We start from the raw sequence: 16,985 nt of genomic DNA, 5'->3' as shown, positions 1-16,985 counted from the left end.
TGGCACCATTAACACTCCACTTTGTTTTATGCCCATGACACCTTTGTTAATCCCCCCCTTTTCCCTGACCCATCCCTGTTGTTCTATTCTGTACCCCACTTCTCTTGCATAATTAATTATAAGGAACAGTACAACACAAGAACAGTGCCTTCGGCCCTCCAAGCCTGTACCGGTCATGATATCACCCGTGACCAAATCCCTAAAGAACAAAGAACAATCCAGCACATTACATTTCTACTTTACTTTAGTTCTGTCTAGAAGGGCCATTTGGACTCGAAATGTTAACTCAGATTCCCTCCACAGGGAACTCAGCCGACCTGCTGAGTTTATCCAGAATTTTCTGCTTTTATTGTAAAATTCAACAATGCAAGAGATCTTCCCCCTTAAAGGGGCAATCACCACATCTGACAACGCAGCAGAGTAAGGGTCACATGGCCTGTGTTGCCCTCAAAAGGGACAATCACCAAAGCATCCTTTACTGCAGATTCTTGTTTGATGAGATGAACTGAACAACTGGGTTCCTTTTTCAGGTATCGCAGTGGAATCCGGGGACACTTGAAGGCTGTCGTCATGGATCTTCTCCGACAATATCTGAAGGTGGAGATTGAATTCCAGCAAGGTTGGTCCTGCCTTATCTAACCAACTTGCAGCACTCAAATACAGGCACTGCTGTGCCTTTGATTTTACCAGGGGTACTTCTTAAATGTGATCACCTCACCTCCTTTTTGTCATGAGCTAGTTACATACTTACATATGAATTAGGCGCAGGAGTAGGTCATTTGGTCCTGCAAGCCTGCTCTGCCATTCAATAAGATCATGGCTGATTTTTAAGCTCAATTCCACATTCCTGCCTCTGCCTGATAAGCGTCATGCTTTCCCGTCTAGAACAAAGAACAATACAGCACAGGAACAGGCCCTTCGGCCCTCCGAACCTGAGCTGACCATGCGCTGCCTAAACTAAAACTGTATGCCCTTATGGAGTCATTTCCTTCCAGTCCCACCCTAGTCATATATTTGTCTAGATGTCCCTTAAACGGCGCTATTGTACCCGCTCCCACCACCTCCCCAGGCAGCGGGTTCCATACACTTACCACCTTCTATGTAAAAACTTGCCTTGCACATCTGTTCTAAACGTTCCCCCACGTACTTTAAACCTATGTCCCCTAGTGCTTGACTCTCCTACCCGAGGAAAGAGCATCCGACTATCCACTCTATCTATGCCACTCGTAATCTTGTGGACCTCTATCAGGTCGCCTCTCAACCTCCATCATTCCAGTGAGAACAGACCGAGTTTATTTAACCTCTCCTCGTAGCTAATGCCCTCCATACCAGGCAACATCCTAGTAAACTGCATCTGTACTCTTTCCAAAGCATCCACATCCTTCTGGTAGTGTGGCGACCAGAATTTTACACAATATTCCAAATGAGGCCTAACTAAGGCCCTGTCCAGCTGCAACATGACTTGCCAATTTTTATATTCAATGCCTTGACCAATGAAGGCCAGCATGCGTATGCCTTCTTGACCACCCTATCCACATGCGTTGCCACTTTCAGTGATGGGTGGTCATGCACGCCCAGATCTCTCTGCATGTCAGTACTCGCAAGAGTTCTACCATTTATTGTGTAGTTCCAGCTTTTTGTCTGCCTTTTGTTGAATTTGCTTATTTTATATTCAGACAAAGGGACTAATGCCAGCAGAAGAAAACCAATTTGGAGGTGCCTTAGTGCCAGTGGTGAGCTTGTACCTCCAGATAGGTGTAGCAGTGACATTGTTAAAGTAGGATTTACACTCCATTCTTTTTTATTGGAAATCTCAAAAATCTGAATTATCCAGCAGTATGCATCATTATAGGCTTGCTTTGCGAAGGAGGAGTGTGTTGTGGTCGAAATGTACACTACTATTAATTTACCACAAGATGGCAGCAGTGTATTGTTCGAGCAGGATAGGCATTGACATTGCGTTAGAAGGAGCTCCTGGAATATTTCCTGCAGTAACAGGTATGTGCGATATTGTGCAGTTAAGGTGAAATCTGCTGGGCCAGTAAAAGTGCATTTAAAATAGAATTAAGGAACGACTTGGACCAGAATCATCTTGTGTAAATGTGTGAGAATGAACCACAATTGGCTGCACAGTGAGACTAGGAACGGATAGAATTCTGACTGCTGTACTCCCATGACTAGGTAACTCTACACTCTTGATTGCTATTCAGTGACTGCTACAGGAAGAGCACGCACATTGACACATGACTTTTTTTTTATAAACTTGCATTTACATAGTGAATTTCAAAATGCCAAGACATCCCAAAGGACAGCCACTGTAATGTCGGAAACATGAGGGCCAATTTGTTCACAGCACGAGCCCACAGATATGCCATACTTGCCAAATGTTCAGTTTTTAAAAGAATGTTGGTTGAACGATAAACATTGGCTGGGAGATAATTCCCCGCTTTTCTTTGTGCCATGGGAATCTTTTACTTTCACCCTGCGAAACAGGCTAGGCTTCAACTTTGTGCTTCATCCAAACATCAGCACCCTCTTACAGAATAATAGTAATCACTTATTGTCACAAGTAGGCTTCAATGAATTTACTGTGAAAAGCCCCTAGTCGCCACATTCCGGCACCTGTTCGGGGAGGCCTGGTGGGGTATTAGTTGCACATTGTCTTCAATAATGGGTGGCACCGTAGCGCAGGGGTTAGCACTGTTGCTTCACAGCGCCAAGGTCCCAGGTTCTATTCCTGGCTTGGGTCACTGTCTGTGCGGCTGTCTGTGCGGAGTCTGCACGTTCTCCCTGTGTCTGCGTGGGTTTCCTCCGGGTGCTCTGGTTTCCTCCCACAAGTCCCGAAGGACATGCTTGTTAGGTGAATTGGACATTCTGAATTCTCCCTCTGTGTACCCGAACAGGCGTCGGAGTGTGGTGACGAGGGGCTTTTCACAGTAACTTCATTGCAGTGATAATGTAAGCCTACTTTTGACAATAATAAAGATTATTAAGTCGCCCAAGTCTTGGGTTAACTAAGTATTAATGCCTAGAACTATTTGCACATGTACAATAAAGGGTACACGCTAGTAGTTGTCTTCTTGCATGGATCTACACATGTCTCTGCTCAACACCACATTGACCCCTGGGTTTGGATCACGTACCTTCTTGCATCACTGTGTGGGTTGTACTGTACTCTGTCCCACATTAGCCTGAGATGCGCCTGACCTTTATACTATGCAACCCTCCCTCCTGTACTGCGCTACAGTATCAGTCTTGATTTTTAAGCTCGGGTCCCGAAATGGGTCTCGAGTCCACAGCCCTCTGGCTCGGAGGAAGAATACTATCGACTGAGCCACAACTGACATCAGAGTGTTGGGGGAAATATAGCAATGGGCAAATACTGGTCTCGACTCTTCTGGGTGGGTGAGTCTTATAGTTATAGATTTTCTGGATTTTTCAACAGCTGCTCATTTGCTTCTGACTCTCCTTTCCTGTGTTGACTGCCCCGGTTAAGCACAAATTGAAAATGAGTTGTTTGTCGCTGATGTTGCCTGATGCAGACCCCCACCTGGACTAGAGTTTTCAGTTTTGGGTATCGCATCTCAAGAAGGATAATGTAATAATGTTGGAGAGTGTTAGGTGCAGACTTACCAGTCTGGGGTGAAGGGGGTAAATTATTAGAGCAGTTTGCTTCTATTCCGAAAGAGAAAATGCAGGAAAATCTCAGCAGGTCTGGCAGCATCTGTAGGGAGAGAAAAGAGCTAACGTTTCGAGTCCGATGACTTTGTCAAAGCTAACAGACGGAGAAAGTGCGAAATATTTATACTGTGGAGTGAGAATGAAAGATGAGTCATAGCCATTCCCTTGAATTTGGAAGATTGAGGAGTGACTTAAGGGAGGTGTTCAAAAGGATTTCCTACAGTGTGTAAAAGAAATGACCCCTCAGGTTGAGAAATCCAGTTCAATAGGGCATTAGCTATAACTTGGAGAGAGAGGGCATTCTGGAGTAAAAATTCAGAAGCTTTTTTTTAATACAGACGGTAGTTGAAATCTGGTAAGGGTACCAAGGGATAGGAATCAAAGGTAGGTAAATGAAATGGACTGACCTATCAGCTTTGGTCTACTTGAATGCTGGAACAGGCAAGGGGCTGAATGGCATACACTTGTTCTTTTGTACATTTACTGCAACACCAATGGAATACAGCGCTCAGAGTTACAAATTAATACTTTTGAATCCTTCCAATTAATAGCGTGTATCCATTTTGTGTTTGTTTGGCATATTCTGATTAATGTTATGCTAGCCCATTGTTTAGTGTTGTGGCTTTGTATGCTGGGAATAGGTTGGAGAGTTTCATGTGGAGCCGGCATGAGGTGGTCTTCCCTTCGAGGACAGAGTTCTGTAGGTTCACCATTAAATAAAATGAAAACCCTATTTATGAAAGATAGCTGGGTGTACAGTCTCACCGTATGCCATTTTTACAATAGCAAAGCAGACTTTAGATTCTTTCTGAAATTGATTAAATTCTCACCTCCGTTTGCCACTATAAATAAACTGGTGTATGTGTAATGAATTGGTACCAGTGTAAGCGAGGCATGCCTCAGGGTAGCTTTCATTCCAGTGTCTATTTGGATGCATGGCAATATTAACTGTCACTGGGCTCATTATGATCCAACTCCTCTCGCTTCTTCCCCCCCTCCCCCTACATGTTGTCAATCAGTGGATTCATTCTGTGACTGTCTCTGTTCCTGTTTTGTGAGTTTCTTCGACTCATCGTACACACAGAGGGCTCACCTGTGGGATTGAAAAGCGAATCATAGAATTGTACAGCACAGAAAGAGGCCATGGAGTCAACACTGCTTTTTCGAGGGGCAATCCCCTTTGAAAGAGCCAGCGCTGATTCAGCAGGCTAAATGGCGACCTGTATTCAGAAAGAAGCAAAGCCCCAAGTACAAAGGAATTGGTGTGTTCTGATATCTCCCCCGTGGGAGGTCACATACATCATGCATGATGCCATGAAATATTAACATGCCTGTTTCTTCATGGTAGTTCTTCTATTTCATCAGAAGCTGAGGTTCCTGCGATTAGTCTAAAATGGACATCATAGTTTTGGTGTGTACTATGGAGGGTTGAAGCCCTGCTTTTATTTAAAATAAATGAGTCATGCAATGCAGTTAATAATTCAACTTAATGGATGGGTCTGTGAAATCCGGTGAGTCAGCGCAGGAACTACAAAACATCCCAGACAAAATTGGTAAGTGGGCAGAACTCTGGTAAATGCATCAATTTGGAACAAGGCAAGTATTGCACATTGGAGGAAAGATTGAAAGACACGATTGCACTTTTGTTATTGTTGTTGCTGCTGTTGGATGACCCATGGGAGAGGCCAAAAGAGATTGAGAGTAATTGTAACTCGGTCATTGTGAAACAGCAGTTCGTAAAGTCAAAAGGATGTTGAATGAGCTAAATCACTGAATTAAAGAGAGTAAAGGCTGGATTACTGAATTTATATAGTGCTGTACCTTGAGCACTATATTCTGGTCTGGTCACGGAAGGAGAGGATGGATGATCACCCAAGTTCCAGAAGCGGTGGAGAGGAAAGTTATGAGGAAAGGCTAGAAAAGTTATGACTTCAAAGTGAGAGAGGCAATTTCTAAGTGTACAAGGTACATCTTTATAATAGGTAAATGGAAAAAGACAGAATCCAGAGTACTATTTTGGGTCACACCAGGGTTTCTGGACAAGAGGTCAACTTGCAAACGGGTGAGGGATTAATTATAGGGAAGCACTTCATTGTGCAAAGAATGATCAACACCAGGGATGGATTCTGGTTGAGATAATGGAGCCCCGAAGCATTGAAAGAGTAGTTATGTGCTGCATGAGGATCAGCTTTAGATTTTAATACAAGGATAAGCTAGATGTGGTGAAGAGCCTCTCCCTGAAGAAATTCACTCCTCTCAAGGAAGCGGGATCTGCTCAGCCAAGGTAGGCATAAATGTAACATGGATTTGAGGGTAACCCAAAGATTGAGGTGTACTAGCATGGCCCTGTCCTTTCCTGGTTATTTGGTTTGTGGTTAATTTTATTGTTCTTAAAAGCCCACCCTCTTATGAACAATGTTTTGATAGATGTGTACCATTGATGGTACATAACACAAGGATTGTGCCAACTGATTAAGCTACCTTTTGTGCCCGATGAAAGGTTTGTGGAATACTTTGTTGAATTGAAAATATTGCCACTTATTAGGTAAATAGCCAATTCACACAGACTGAGGATCTTTCCAGGTTTGACCCCAAACCTGCTGATCTCGACTAGTTTAAACCAATGGTATTTGCGATTTTCTCCAGGCGGAAAAATAATTGTGGAGGGTGGCATTTCAGTAATAGTGTCTCTGTCTCCAAACATCAGATTTCCAGATGCGTTTTTCCAGCTGTTGGAGTGCAATAAACCTTATTCAATGACGTTTATGAAATCTTCACACATTTCCTTTGTTGACCTGCAGCACTTTTTCAGCCACGGAATTCTATGTCGCACGTTGAACGTGGTTCAGTCAATGAGGAAGAGTGTGTGTGTGTGTGCGTGTGTGCACGTGTGCGCGTGTGTGCGTGCGTGTGTGCCATTGGTGTTCAAAACATCAACAGGGCTGCAAGAAAAGCTCTGATATCACTAATGGGAAGATTCAATGGGGCCGATTTTCCTCTGCCCATCTCCTCAATAATATTGGAAGGATGAACGCAATGCAGAGGGGAGGTCCATACTAACCATTTGCTTCCACATTCCCACTGGACAGCAACACTCGCCAACTTCCTCCACGGCCTTTCTGGCATCTCCATCCGAAGTGGGCTCCACAAGTAAATTTCATCAATGGTATGTCAGAGATCTCTGCACTCCGTTTTCCTCTTGCGGGCTGGTACAGTTCAGAGACAAGCTGCCCCCAGTAAAATCTGGTGTGGATTCCAGAGCTTCACACACTCTCTCTCTCTCTCTCTCTCTCTCTCTCTCTCTCTCTCTCTCTCTCTCTCTCTCTCTCTCTCTCTCTCTCTCTCTCTCTCTCTCTCTCTCTCTCTCTCTCTCTCTCAACACTGTGAGTGTACCTACTATACAAGGACTGCACCATTTCAACAAGGCAGCTCGTCACCATCTTTGTGAGGGCAATTGGGGATGGGCAATCAATGCTAGCTTGGCCAGCAATGCTCACCTTCCCTTGTTTCCTCTCATCTGGAATTAAAAGATAAGCTTCCAGGTTAACATAGCAGCCTCCACCAATTCCACCATTGTTCTCCATACCCACGCTTTCTTTTCCTACTGCACCAGGTACTCATTAACATCCTACAGAAATTTCTGGATTCCTACTTGAGTTGTTGATAGCATTCTAGTAATGGCACTTTTGAACAAACATGAAGTACAAATACATTTAAAACTTTCCGAGAATCTTTGGAGGCTATCCACAGGGAAATTATATTCTTCTTACTACCTGATGAATTCAAAGTCCTTTGCCGTCTCCTATTGCACTTCCATCTGACTTTGTCCCTTCAAGCTTGTGGTTGTATTAAGTAAACCGTTTTCTCTCTTTTACAACGTCAGTACAGCGACTCATACATGCCCGATTGGCTTGGTGGTTATCCTCCAGGCTCAGTATTTCTATTGTGTTACACCCGTGAGGCCAACAGCGTGTTGGTTTCAATTCCTGCACCGGCTGAGGTTATTCAAGAAGGCCACTCCTTGCCACCCTTGACCCTAGCCTGAGGTGTGGTGATCCTCAGGTTAAATCACCACCAGTCAGCTCTCTCCCTCAAAAGGGCAAAGCAGCCTAAGGCTATCTGGAACTATGTTGTCTTACCGTACCTTACCAAACAATCAGAATGCTGCTTTGTGTAAATCCTTTCACATGTCCAAAAGTCAACAATGCAAATGGAATAGTTCCTAAAATTATTGTCAAGGAAGTGCTAGTACTAAAGCCATGCTAAGATGGTGGAGAACGTTTGGAACTGAGCTTAATTCTAAAGTAAAGATTGGCACATTACCAAGGGTCTGGAAGGAGAAACCCATCTACATATTTGCAAGGTCACATTGATGCTGCACACCCGGACTCTCAGGAACTCCCAATCCACAAACTCCCCTTTCTAGATAATTTAGCATTTGGAATTCACTTTCAGGGTTTAATAAAAAGCAGTATTGTTGAAAGTGAGGGAACAAAATTCTCAAATATATTTAGATGTTCCATCTATGATGGCTATTAAGGATTGGGCGGAGCGAAATGGTAAGTTATAGAACATCTGTTATCAGAGGAAGGGGGTGCATCGATATGTAATGCCCAACAAGGGGCCCTCACTGCATTTTACTGCTGTTATATTTGTTGTACAAAAGATTAATTTTACGTCATTTTCACTAACCCTTTAGCGGTTTAAATAACATTGCAAATGATTAGCATGGCCTGCAAAACTCTCTTCTAACCCAGATTTCAGCTAGTGAGCTGCCATTCAGGCTGTTTTCTGAGAGTATGTGGTGTAGACCTCAACTGCAGATGACCAGTCGTGTTAGTCAAATTTTACGTTTCATTAGTTAGGTCATTTGAAGGATGTCATGATTGCTTTGCCAGTCCTAGCAGGTGGACAGGCTGCCGTTATGCAAAATTCCGATAATTTGGGAATGCAGATGGCACAAAACCAGAAATATAATGGTTCAGCATCTTGTTGCAACCAGCTCATGCTGAATTTAGCCTTCTGTATGAACATTGTTGTTTGATGATGATGTTAAGGAAGAATTCACCAGGTTTAAGCAATCGAGGATCTAAAGACCACCGTTTGCCATCTCTTCATAAGCAAAGGATGTTGGACCTTCCAGTTGACAGTATTTCACTGGGTCTTAGAAAAGTTCATTGATAATTTTATCTTTACAATTTTCTTTCCTTTTATCAAGTCTTTGATTTTTGCTAGACCACAGTTCCATGTTTGCCAGAAGCTGTCTGGCACATCAGCCAAATGGATGGCCTTCACACTTGAGTATTGGTGGGTTAATCAATTGTGGAGGGCAGCACAGCTGGACTTGATCTTGGATCCCGCTGGAATCCACATGTTTAAAAAAGCAATATTGTCCTCTCCCTTCAGGCCAGTTGTGTTCTATCAGTGCCATGATTGTGATTAGCTGGCTCCAAGTAGACAGTCGATCATGAACTTTAGCTTTTGTGACGCAGTAGTATATGTGGCAATGCTTTTATATACCAAGTCATGTTGGAAGAAGCCCAGTCATGGTGTGACTCCCCAAGTATCTCTTCAGAAGATTCAAATTAACGAGCATGAAATCATTCATTGCTTCCCACAGTATTTGACATCCACTTGCTCCAAGCCCAAGTAAAAAGAATTGTACTATTTTAAAGAGCTATTATTAACATATAAAATTTGCCCTTCCCTAGGTGGCAATGTACTATACTCCTAGACTGAGATTTGTAGTTAGGCTAAAACCAGATTTTGGGGTTAATTCAATGCTTCCAAATCATTGTTAAATAAATGTTGTTGATCTCTTGGCCATGTCTTAGCGGGAACAAGTACTTAATGCAAACAACCCAGAATTAGCATTAAATTGGCAATCTGACTAAACAATGACACCAGGATTGCTGATGAGGTAAATGGAAATATTTACACCAGAAAGGCAGAGAAGGCACCTGAATCTGGAATTAGATCATGCATGATGCTGGGAGCCTTACTTATGGATGCTAATAGGCATTGAAATTATTTGATTCCCCAATGCTAGCATTTGAGCACGAGTATCATTAAAAATATAGATACTTTAAAAAAAAAAAGCATTGGTGCATTCCAGAGTAATTCTCCAGATCCCAAAGAGGTTTCAGTTATCTGGTACTCTTGTAGATGAGAGAGCTTGTTGAAAAATAAGTATGCTAACAAGCAGAATAGGGGATTAAAATAGGTACTTGCGTGGAGAAAATGGACCACGTGCAGTCATGATGGACCAAATGGCCATTTTTGTGCTTTCAATAAGGAGTATTCCCAAGGTTTGCTTCCACAAATTTTGTAATCTAAACTATTTCAGAGGGCATTAGGTTGATGGAAGGTGCTGCATTTTCAGTCTTGGACGCTCATTTAAAAAAATTTTTTTTTGAGTACCCAATTCATTTTTTCCAATTTTCCAATAATCTCAGGATTGCTACCAGTGCCACGTGATAGTCAGAGTAGGAATGACAGGATAGCTAGGATGAATACGTGGCTTGAGAGATGGTGCAAGAGGGAGGGTTTCAAATTCCTGGGACATTGGGACCGGTTCTGGGGGAGGTGGGACCTGTACAAATCGGACGGTCTGCATCTGGGTGGGACTGGAACCAATGTTCTCGGGGGGGGGGGGTGTTTGCTAGTGCAGTTGGGGAGAGTTTAAACTAATGTGCCAGGGGGATGGGAACCGATGTAGGAAGTCAGTGGGGACAGAAACAAAAGGCAGGAAGGGAGGTGTGTAAAGCATGACCAGAGAAAGCAGGGCAGAGAGCAAGGAAGATCTACATTAAACTGCATTTATTTCAATGCAAGGGGCCTGACGGGCAAAGCGGATGAACTCAGGGCATGGACGGGCACATGGGACTGGGATATTATAGCTATGACTGAAACATGGCTAAGGGAGGGGCAGGACTGGCAGCTCAATGTTCCGGGGTACAGATGCTATAGAAAGGATAGAACAGGAGGTAAGAGAGGAGGGGGAGTGGCGTTTTTGATTAGGGAGAACATCACGGCAGTACTTAGAGGGGATATATCCGAGGGTTCGCCCACTGAGTCTATATGGGTGGAACTGAAAAATAAGAAGGGAGAGATCACCTTGGTAGGACTGTACTACAGGCCCCCAAATAGTCAGCGGGAAATTGAGGAGCAAATATGTAAGGAGATTACAGATAGCTGCAAGAATAATAGGGTGGTAGTAGTAGGGGACTTTAACTTTCCCAACATTGACTGGGACAGCCATAGCATTAGGGGCTTGGATGGAGGGAAATTTGTTGAGTGTATTCAGGAGGAATTTCTCATTCAGTATGTGGATGGACCGACTAGAGAGGGGGCAAAACTTGACCTCGTCTTGGGAAATAAGGAAGGGCAAGTGGCAGAAGTGCTAGTGAGGGATCACTTTGGGACAAGTGACCATAATTCCATTTGTTTTAAGATGGCTATGGAGAATGATAGGTCTGGCCCAAGAGTTAAAATTCTTAATTGGGGCAAGGCCAATTTTGATGGTATCAGACAGGAACTTGCAGAGGTAGATTGGGGGAGACTATTGGCAGGCAAAGGGACGGCTGGTGAATGGGAGGCTTTTAAAAATGTGTTAACCAGCGTGCAGGGTAAGCACATTCCCTTTAGAGTGAAGGGCAAGGCTGGTAGAAGTAGGGAACCCTGGATGACTCGAGATATTGAGACTCTGGTCAAAAAGAAGAAGGAGGCATATGACGTACATAAGCAACTGGGATCAAGTGGATCCCTTGAAGAGTATAGAGATTGTCGAAATAGAGTTAAGAGGGAAATCAGGAGGGCAAAAAGGGGACATGAAATTGCTTTGGCAAATAATGCAAGGGAGAATCCAAAGAGATCTACAGATACATAAAGGGGAAAAGAGTAACTCGGGACAGAGTCGGGCCTCTTAAGGATCAACAAGGACATCTATGTGCAGAGCCACAAGAGTTGGGTGAGATCCTGAATGAATATTTCTCATCGGTATTCACGGTGGAGAAAGGCATGGATGTTAGGAAACTAAGGGAAATAAATAGTGATGTCTTGAGAAGTGTGCATATTACAGAGGAGGAGGTGCTGGAAGTCTTAAAGCGCATCAAGGTAGATAAATCCCCGGGACCTGATGAAATGTATCCCAGGATGTTGTGGGAGGCTAGGGAGGAAATTGCAGGTCCCCTAACCGAGATATTTGAATCATCGGCAGCCACAGGTGAGGTGCCTGAAGATTGGAGAGTGGCGAATGTTGTGCCCTTGTTTAAGAAGGGCATCAGGGAAAAGCCTGGGAACTACAGACCGGTGAGCCTAACGTCTGTAGTAGGTAAGTTGCTAGAAGGTATTCTGAGAGACAGGATCTACAAGCATTTAGAGAGGCAAGGACTGATTCGGGGCAGTCAGCATGGCTTTGTGCGTGGAAAATCATGTCTCTCAAATTTGATTGAGTTTTTTGAGGGAGTGACCAAGAATGTAGATGAGGGCAGTGCAGTAGACGTTGTCTACATGGACTTTAGCAAAGCCTTTGACAAGGTACCGCATGGTAGGTTGTTGCAGAAGGTTAAAGCTCACGGGATCCAGGGTGAGGTTGCCAATTGGATTCAAAATTGGCTGGACGACAGAAGGCAGAGGGTGGTTGTAGAGGGTTGTTTTTCAAACTGGAGGCCTGTGACCAGTGGTGTGCCTCAGGGATCGGTGCTGGGTCCACAGTTATTTGTGATTTATATTAATGATTTGGATGAGAATTTAGGAGGCATGGTTAGTAAGTTTGCAGATGACACCAAGATTGGTGGCACAGTGGATAGTGAAGAAGGTTATCTAGGATTGCAACGGGATCTTGATCAATTAGGCCAGTGGGCCGACGAATGGCAGATGGAGTTTAATTTAGATAAATGTGAGGTGATGCATTTTGGCAGATCGAATCAGGCCAGGACCTACTCAGTTAATGGTATGGCGTTGGGGAGAGTTATAGAACAAAGAGATCTAGGAGTACAGGTTCATAGCTCCTTGAAGGTGGAGTCGCAGGTGGACAGGGTGGTGAAGAAGGCATTCGTCATGCTTGGTTTCATTGGTCAGAACATTGAATACAGGAGTTGGGACGTCTTGTTGAAGTTGTACAAGACATTGGTACGGCCACACTTGGAATACTGTGTGCAGTTCTGGTCACCCTATTATAGAAAGGATATTATTAAACTAGAAAGAGTGCAGAAAAGATTTACTAGGATGTTGCCGGGACTTGATGGTTTGAGTTATAAGGAGAGGCTGGATAGACTGGGACTTTTTTCCCTGGCGCGTAGGAGGCTTAGGGGTGATCTTATAGAGGTCTATAAAATAATGAGGGGCATAGATAAGGTAGATAGTCAACATCTTTTCCCAAAGGTAGGGGAGTCTAAAACTAGAGGGCATAGGTTTAAGGTGAGAGAGGAGAGATTCAGAAGGGCACAGAGGGGCAATTTCTTCACTCAGAGGGTAGTGAGTGTCTGGAATGGGCTGCCAGAGGTAGTAGTAGAGGCGGGTACAATTGTGTCTTTTAAAAAGCATTTAGATAGTTACATGGGTAAGATGGGTATAGAGGGTTATGGGCCAAGTGCGGGCAACTGGGACCAGCTTAATGGTAAAAACTGGGCGGCATGGACTGGTTGGGCCGAAGGGCCTGTTTCCATGCTGTAAACTTCTATGATTCTATGAATTAAGGGGCAATTTAACATGGCCAATCCACCTAACCTGCACAACTTTGGGTTGTGGGGGTGAAACCCACGCAGACACGGAGAATGTGCAAACTCCACACGGACAGTGACCCAGGGCCAGGATTGAACCCGTGTCCTCAGCGCCGTAGTCCCTGCGCTAACCACTGCACCACGTGCTGCCCTAGTTGAGGCATCTTTATGGGTTACACAATTGGTTTACTGATTGCCCAGATGTTCACCATTGGTTAAGGTAGTAGTGATGGAGGAGTAGCAAGCTTTGGTGAATGGTCATGCAGGTGTTTCTTTATCGCAATCACCGTCTCCCTTGGAACTCTTCACTTTAGTTGGAAGACAAAGCGCGGCGATCATCTTGGGAAAAAAACCTAAATCATGTCATCAATGAAATGTGCAGCTCTGCGTCTTAGCTGTTGACACAATAAACATGACACAGTTTTTCTACACCAACAGATTTTGTCAGCACTTGCCTCTGATCTATCTGCAGTATCTGCTTCAACAGTTTCCTGGGCACTTCAAAGCAACAGAAGTATTTTAAAAGAAAGAAAAAGGCTGTTTTTCCTTTGGTGCTTTTGAATTTTATTTTTCTATTCAAACATCCCTCAAAGTAGCAAAATAAACTCTTGTATTTTTTGTCCTTAAAAGAGCATGTCACTTAAACTAAGACCCACATTAGTAGCAGATTAATATGTGGTTTGTTACATGATCATTTTCCCGTAATCATTAATAGTCTGATCATCTGTTTTTCTTTGACCCAGCAGAAATCAGTGCGGTATGCAAATATTAAGCAAAACCTGCTGTAGACTGCTTTCATATAACAGATAAGAGCTGTCTTCGTATTGTGTCAAATGATTTTAAAGATTAGAGGAGATCATTAGAACGAGAGCGTCCATCTACAGCATGGAGCATAGGAATTGAGTCTGTAAGAATGGGAACATCTATGTTGAAGCTGGACTCTGAAGGTGGAAAAGCTTGAATGGATGTGAAGTTGAGGCTAGCAGCACCGAAGTCCTATAGTACAGACCACCACTTGGGTTGGATGGAGTAAAGTTAGTCAGGGGGTTGGATAGAGTAAAGTTAGTCAGGAAGTTGGAGTGGGAGACTAGTGAGTCATAATTTCAACACCAGAGAAGGCACAGGCACCATATTTTGATTTGAGTAATAATAACACTAAAACATAGTGGTAATGATAAAATAGAGAAAAGATGGAGTGTGACAGGGGGGAAAAACAGCTTGGAGGCTACAGTGAAATAGTATAAAAGCCTGAGGACCTAACTATGCTCCCTGTTTTGTTACAATTCAACAAGTTCCACTTTATAATCTTTTATATAATCTATTATATACATGCATACACACACATCTCTCAAAATCTTATCCTAGTCTTTAAAATGCCACTGTTTTACTCTGCACTTAATAATTGTGGGCAACGCTCCTGACTTTTGACTTCATTATTTGGCCTGAGTGTGTTCATTTTGATCCAGATGGATTTGCAGAATTTTTGAAAATTCCAACTTGCACATAATTTGCAATTTTAATTAATGTGGTTTCAGGAAAATTATTTACCATTACAACTCTCCCCAGGTATTGCCAGAATAATAATGCAACATGAGTAATGTCATTCAATATAACGTGATATAATTTTATGGAACATTAAGGGAAGTCCACATCGTCGATCTACCAATGCATTTTGTATTTGTATTTGTATTCTTCATTATTTTGGTTTCCCGTGCCAAATTGGAACATCTCGGAGAGAATATCCAGGCAGTAATGAAGGCTAAAATCATATTTTAAAAACTTAAATCTGTCATGTATAATTGTGTCAGGTTCAGTTGGTAGTTGTTGTTGGACCCCCAAATCTGGGCTTGTAATCTGTAATGTCATTCTGCTGCAGCGCTGAAGGTGTGCTCTTGTTATTCAAGATGTTGAAATGTGTGTGTTCCAATGGGCAATTAGCAACTCGTGGCACTGTTTGAAGATCAGTGTGTTGGCTGATATTCCTCTTGTCAACCATTGCAACCAAGAAGCAGATTATCTTGTCATTCATCATTGATGCCTATAAGCTCTTGCTTAATGCAAAATGGCTGTCATGTTTTGGCCTACATAGCAACAGTTGCTACACTTCAGAAAGTAATTATTTGTATGTGAAGTAGTTTGAAACATGATAAGACATTATATAAATGCAAGTCTACTTCATCCTCATTGACCCAAAATCTGCTTTCACAATATGCATTTATATCTAAGGGCATGCATTTAAATTGGATTTTTAACCATATATTGAATGTTTTGAATTTTTGTTTTGCAATAGTTGATTGGAAATTCTGAGCTTTCATTTGAATAGTCTGAATGAAATTTGCAAATTATGTGTCAAAACCAGATTTTGACGGAAACGTAACCTGCATGAAGCACTGAAATATGTGGTTTAAATCTGAAGTTATACAGCACTGCTTCTCGATATATTGAGGCTTATTTTTGGGTCTGATGAATTGAGTTCATATTAACGGGGTATTCATTGTATCAGAATTTTTCTTTGAGGCTTGACTGTAAGTGAAGTAAGAGCATGAAGAAAGTTCAAAAGGTTTCTCTCAGAAAATGCTTAGAGGCTGAAAAGATAGCCTTCATGCCAGCTCTACTAGAGTGATATTTATCTTTAATATCTTTTTCAAACTGCAGGTCATTATGAGAAATGTGTCTTTACCCTTCGAGAGGACCATAAAGGAGACATGACTACAGTCCTGAACTACATCTTCTCCCACGCTCAAGTCACCAAGAAGAACCTTCTAGTTAGAACGCTTATTGTAAGTTAAGCTCTGTTATGCCCACAAATTCCAGCTTCCAATGTGCTAATCTCGAGCGATAGGTCTATATAGTATTTCATGTGATTTTAAGTAATGCTTGGCCATAAGAATCTCATTATTCTAACACAAAGCAGTATTTCCTTTGAGATTTCTGAAGTAGCTTTGAGCCGGGCTGTTCATTTCTCATGTAATCACGCTGTGGTGATGGAGAGCGAAACGGCAGCTGTTCTCTTTGCAGGCCTTCAATTTTCTTCAGAGTCCAGTCATTGAAGTGTGTAATTACATGGGGGTGTCATGGAGGTGCTAGTCCTTTTCAAAGAGTGGGAGACGGCTTTGTTCACTGACATTGTGTGAGGGCAGATTGCACTCGACACTACTGCTGGCATTTTAAGAGGACAGAAAAAGGAAACTTTGCACACAGATAATGAAAGCTCACTTTGCTGAACTCTTGGAAAATAATTAAAGTTTGATTTATTAAAAAATTGCTGTCTTTGTTAAAAGTTTTAAAAAGTGAGGTGATTTTGGCCACCAAGTCTTCCAATTTTATTGAGGCCCTGTCGACTCCATTATTTACCTCAATAGATATTATATTATAAAATATATATGTAAAAATAAAAAGCATGTACAAATATTTGAATTTTTAAAAACTGGAAAACATTTGCTGATAATTCTCAAATCCAGGGTTCACATTGGAACATCACAGAGAAGAGGGATAGAGGTATCGCTGCAACAATGTTGTAGCCCTCTCATTGCCTTTCTGCTCATTTGAGTAAGATTTTCTGATGAGCCCAGTGTCAGCCTA

The 16,985-nt window shown here is 42.6% G+C and overlaps 1 protein-coding gene across 2 annotated transcripts in view; it reads left to right on the top strand.

The window, feature by feature from the left end:
- The window catches only part of acaca (acetyl-CoA carboxylase alpha), a 363,222-nt gene that overhangs the window by 91,163 nt on the left and 255,074 nt on the right, over positions 1-16,985 (top strand). For both annotated transcript variants that reach the window (XM_072469570.1, XM_072469569.1), the window contains exons 23-24: positions 531-619; positions 16,059-16,183. In XM_072469570.1, coding sequence (XP_072325671.1) covers positions 531-619; positions 16,059-16,183 — 214 coding nt within the window. The remainder of the gene's footprint in view (positions 1-530; positions 620-16,058; positions 16,184-16,985) is intronic.

This window comes from Scyliorhinus torazame, chromosome 12, assembly GCF_047496885.1.
Source record: "Scyliorhinus torazame isolate Kashiwa2021f chromosome 12, sScyTor2.1, whole genome shotgun sequence".
Taxonomy (NCBI): domain Eukaryota; kingdom Metazoa; phylum Chordata; class Chondrichthyes; order Carcharhiniformes; family Scyliorhinidae; genus Scyliorhinus; species Scyliorhinus torazame.
The sequence above is the reverse complement of the archived record's forward strand: the minus strand, read 5'-3'. Positions and strand labels throughout refer to the sequence as shown.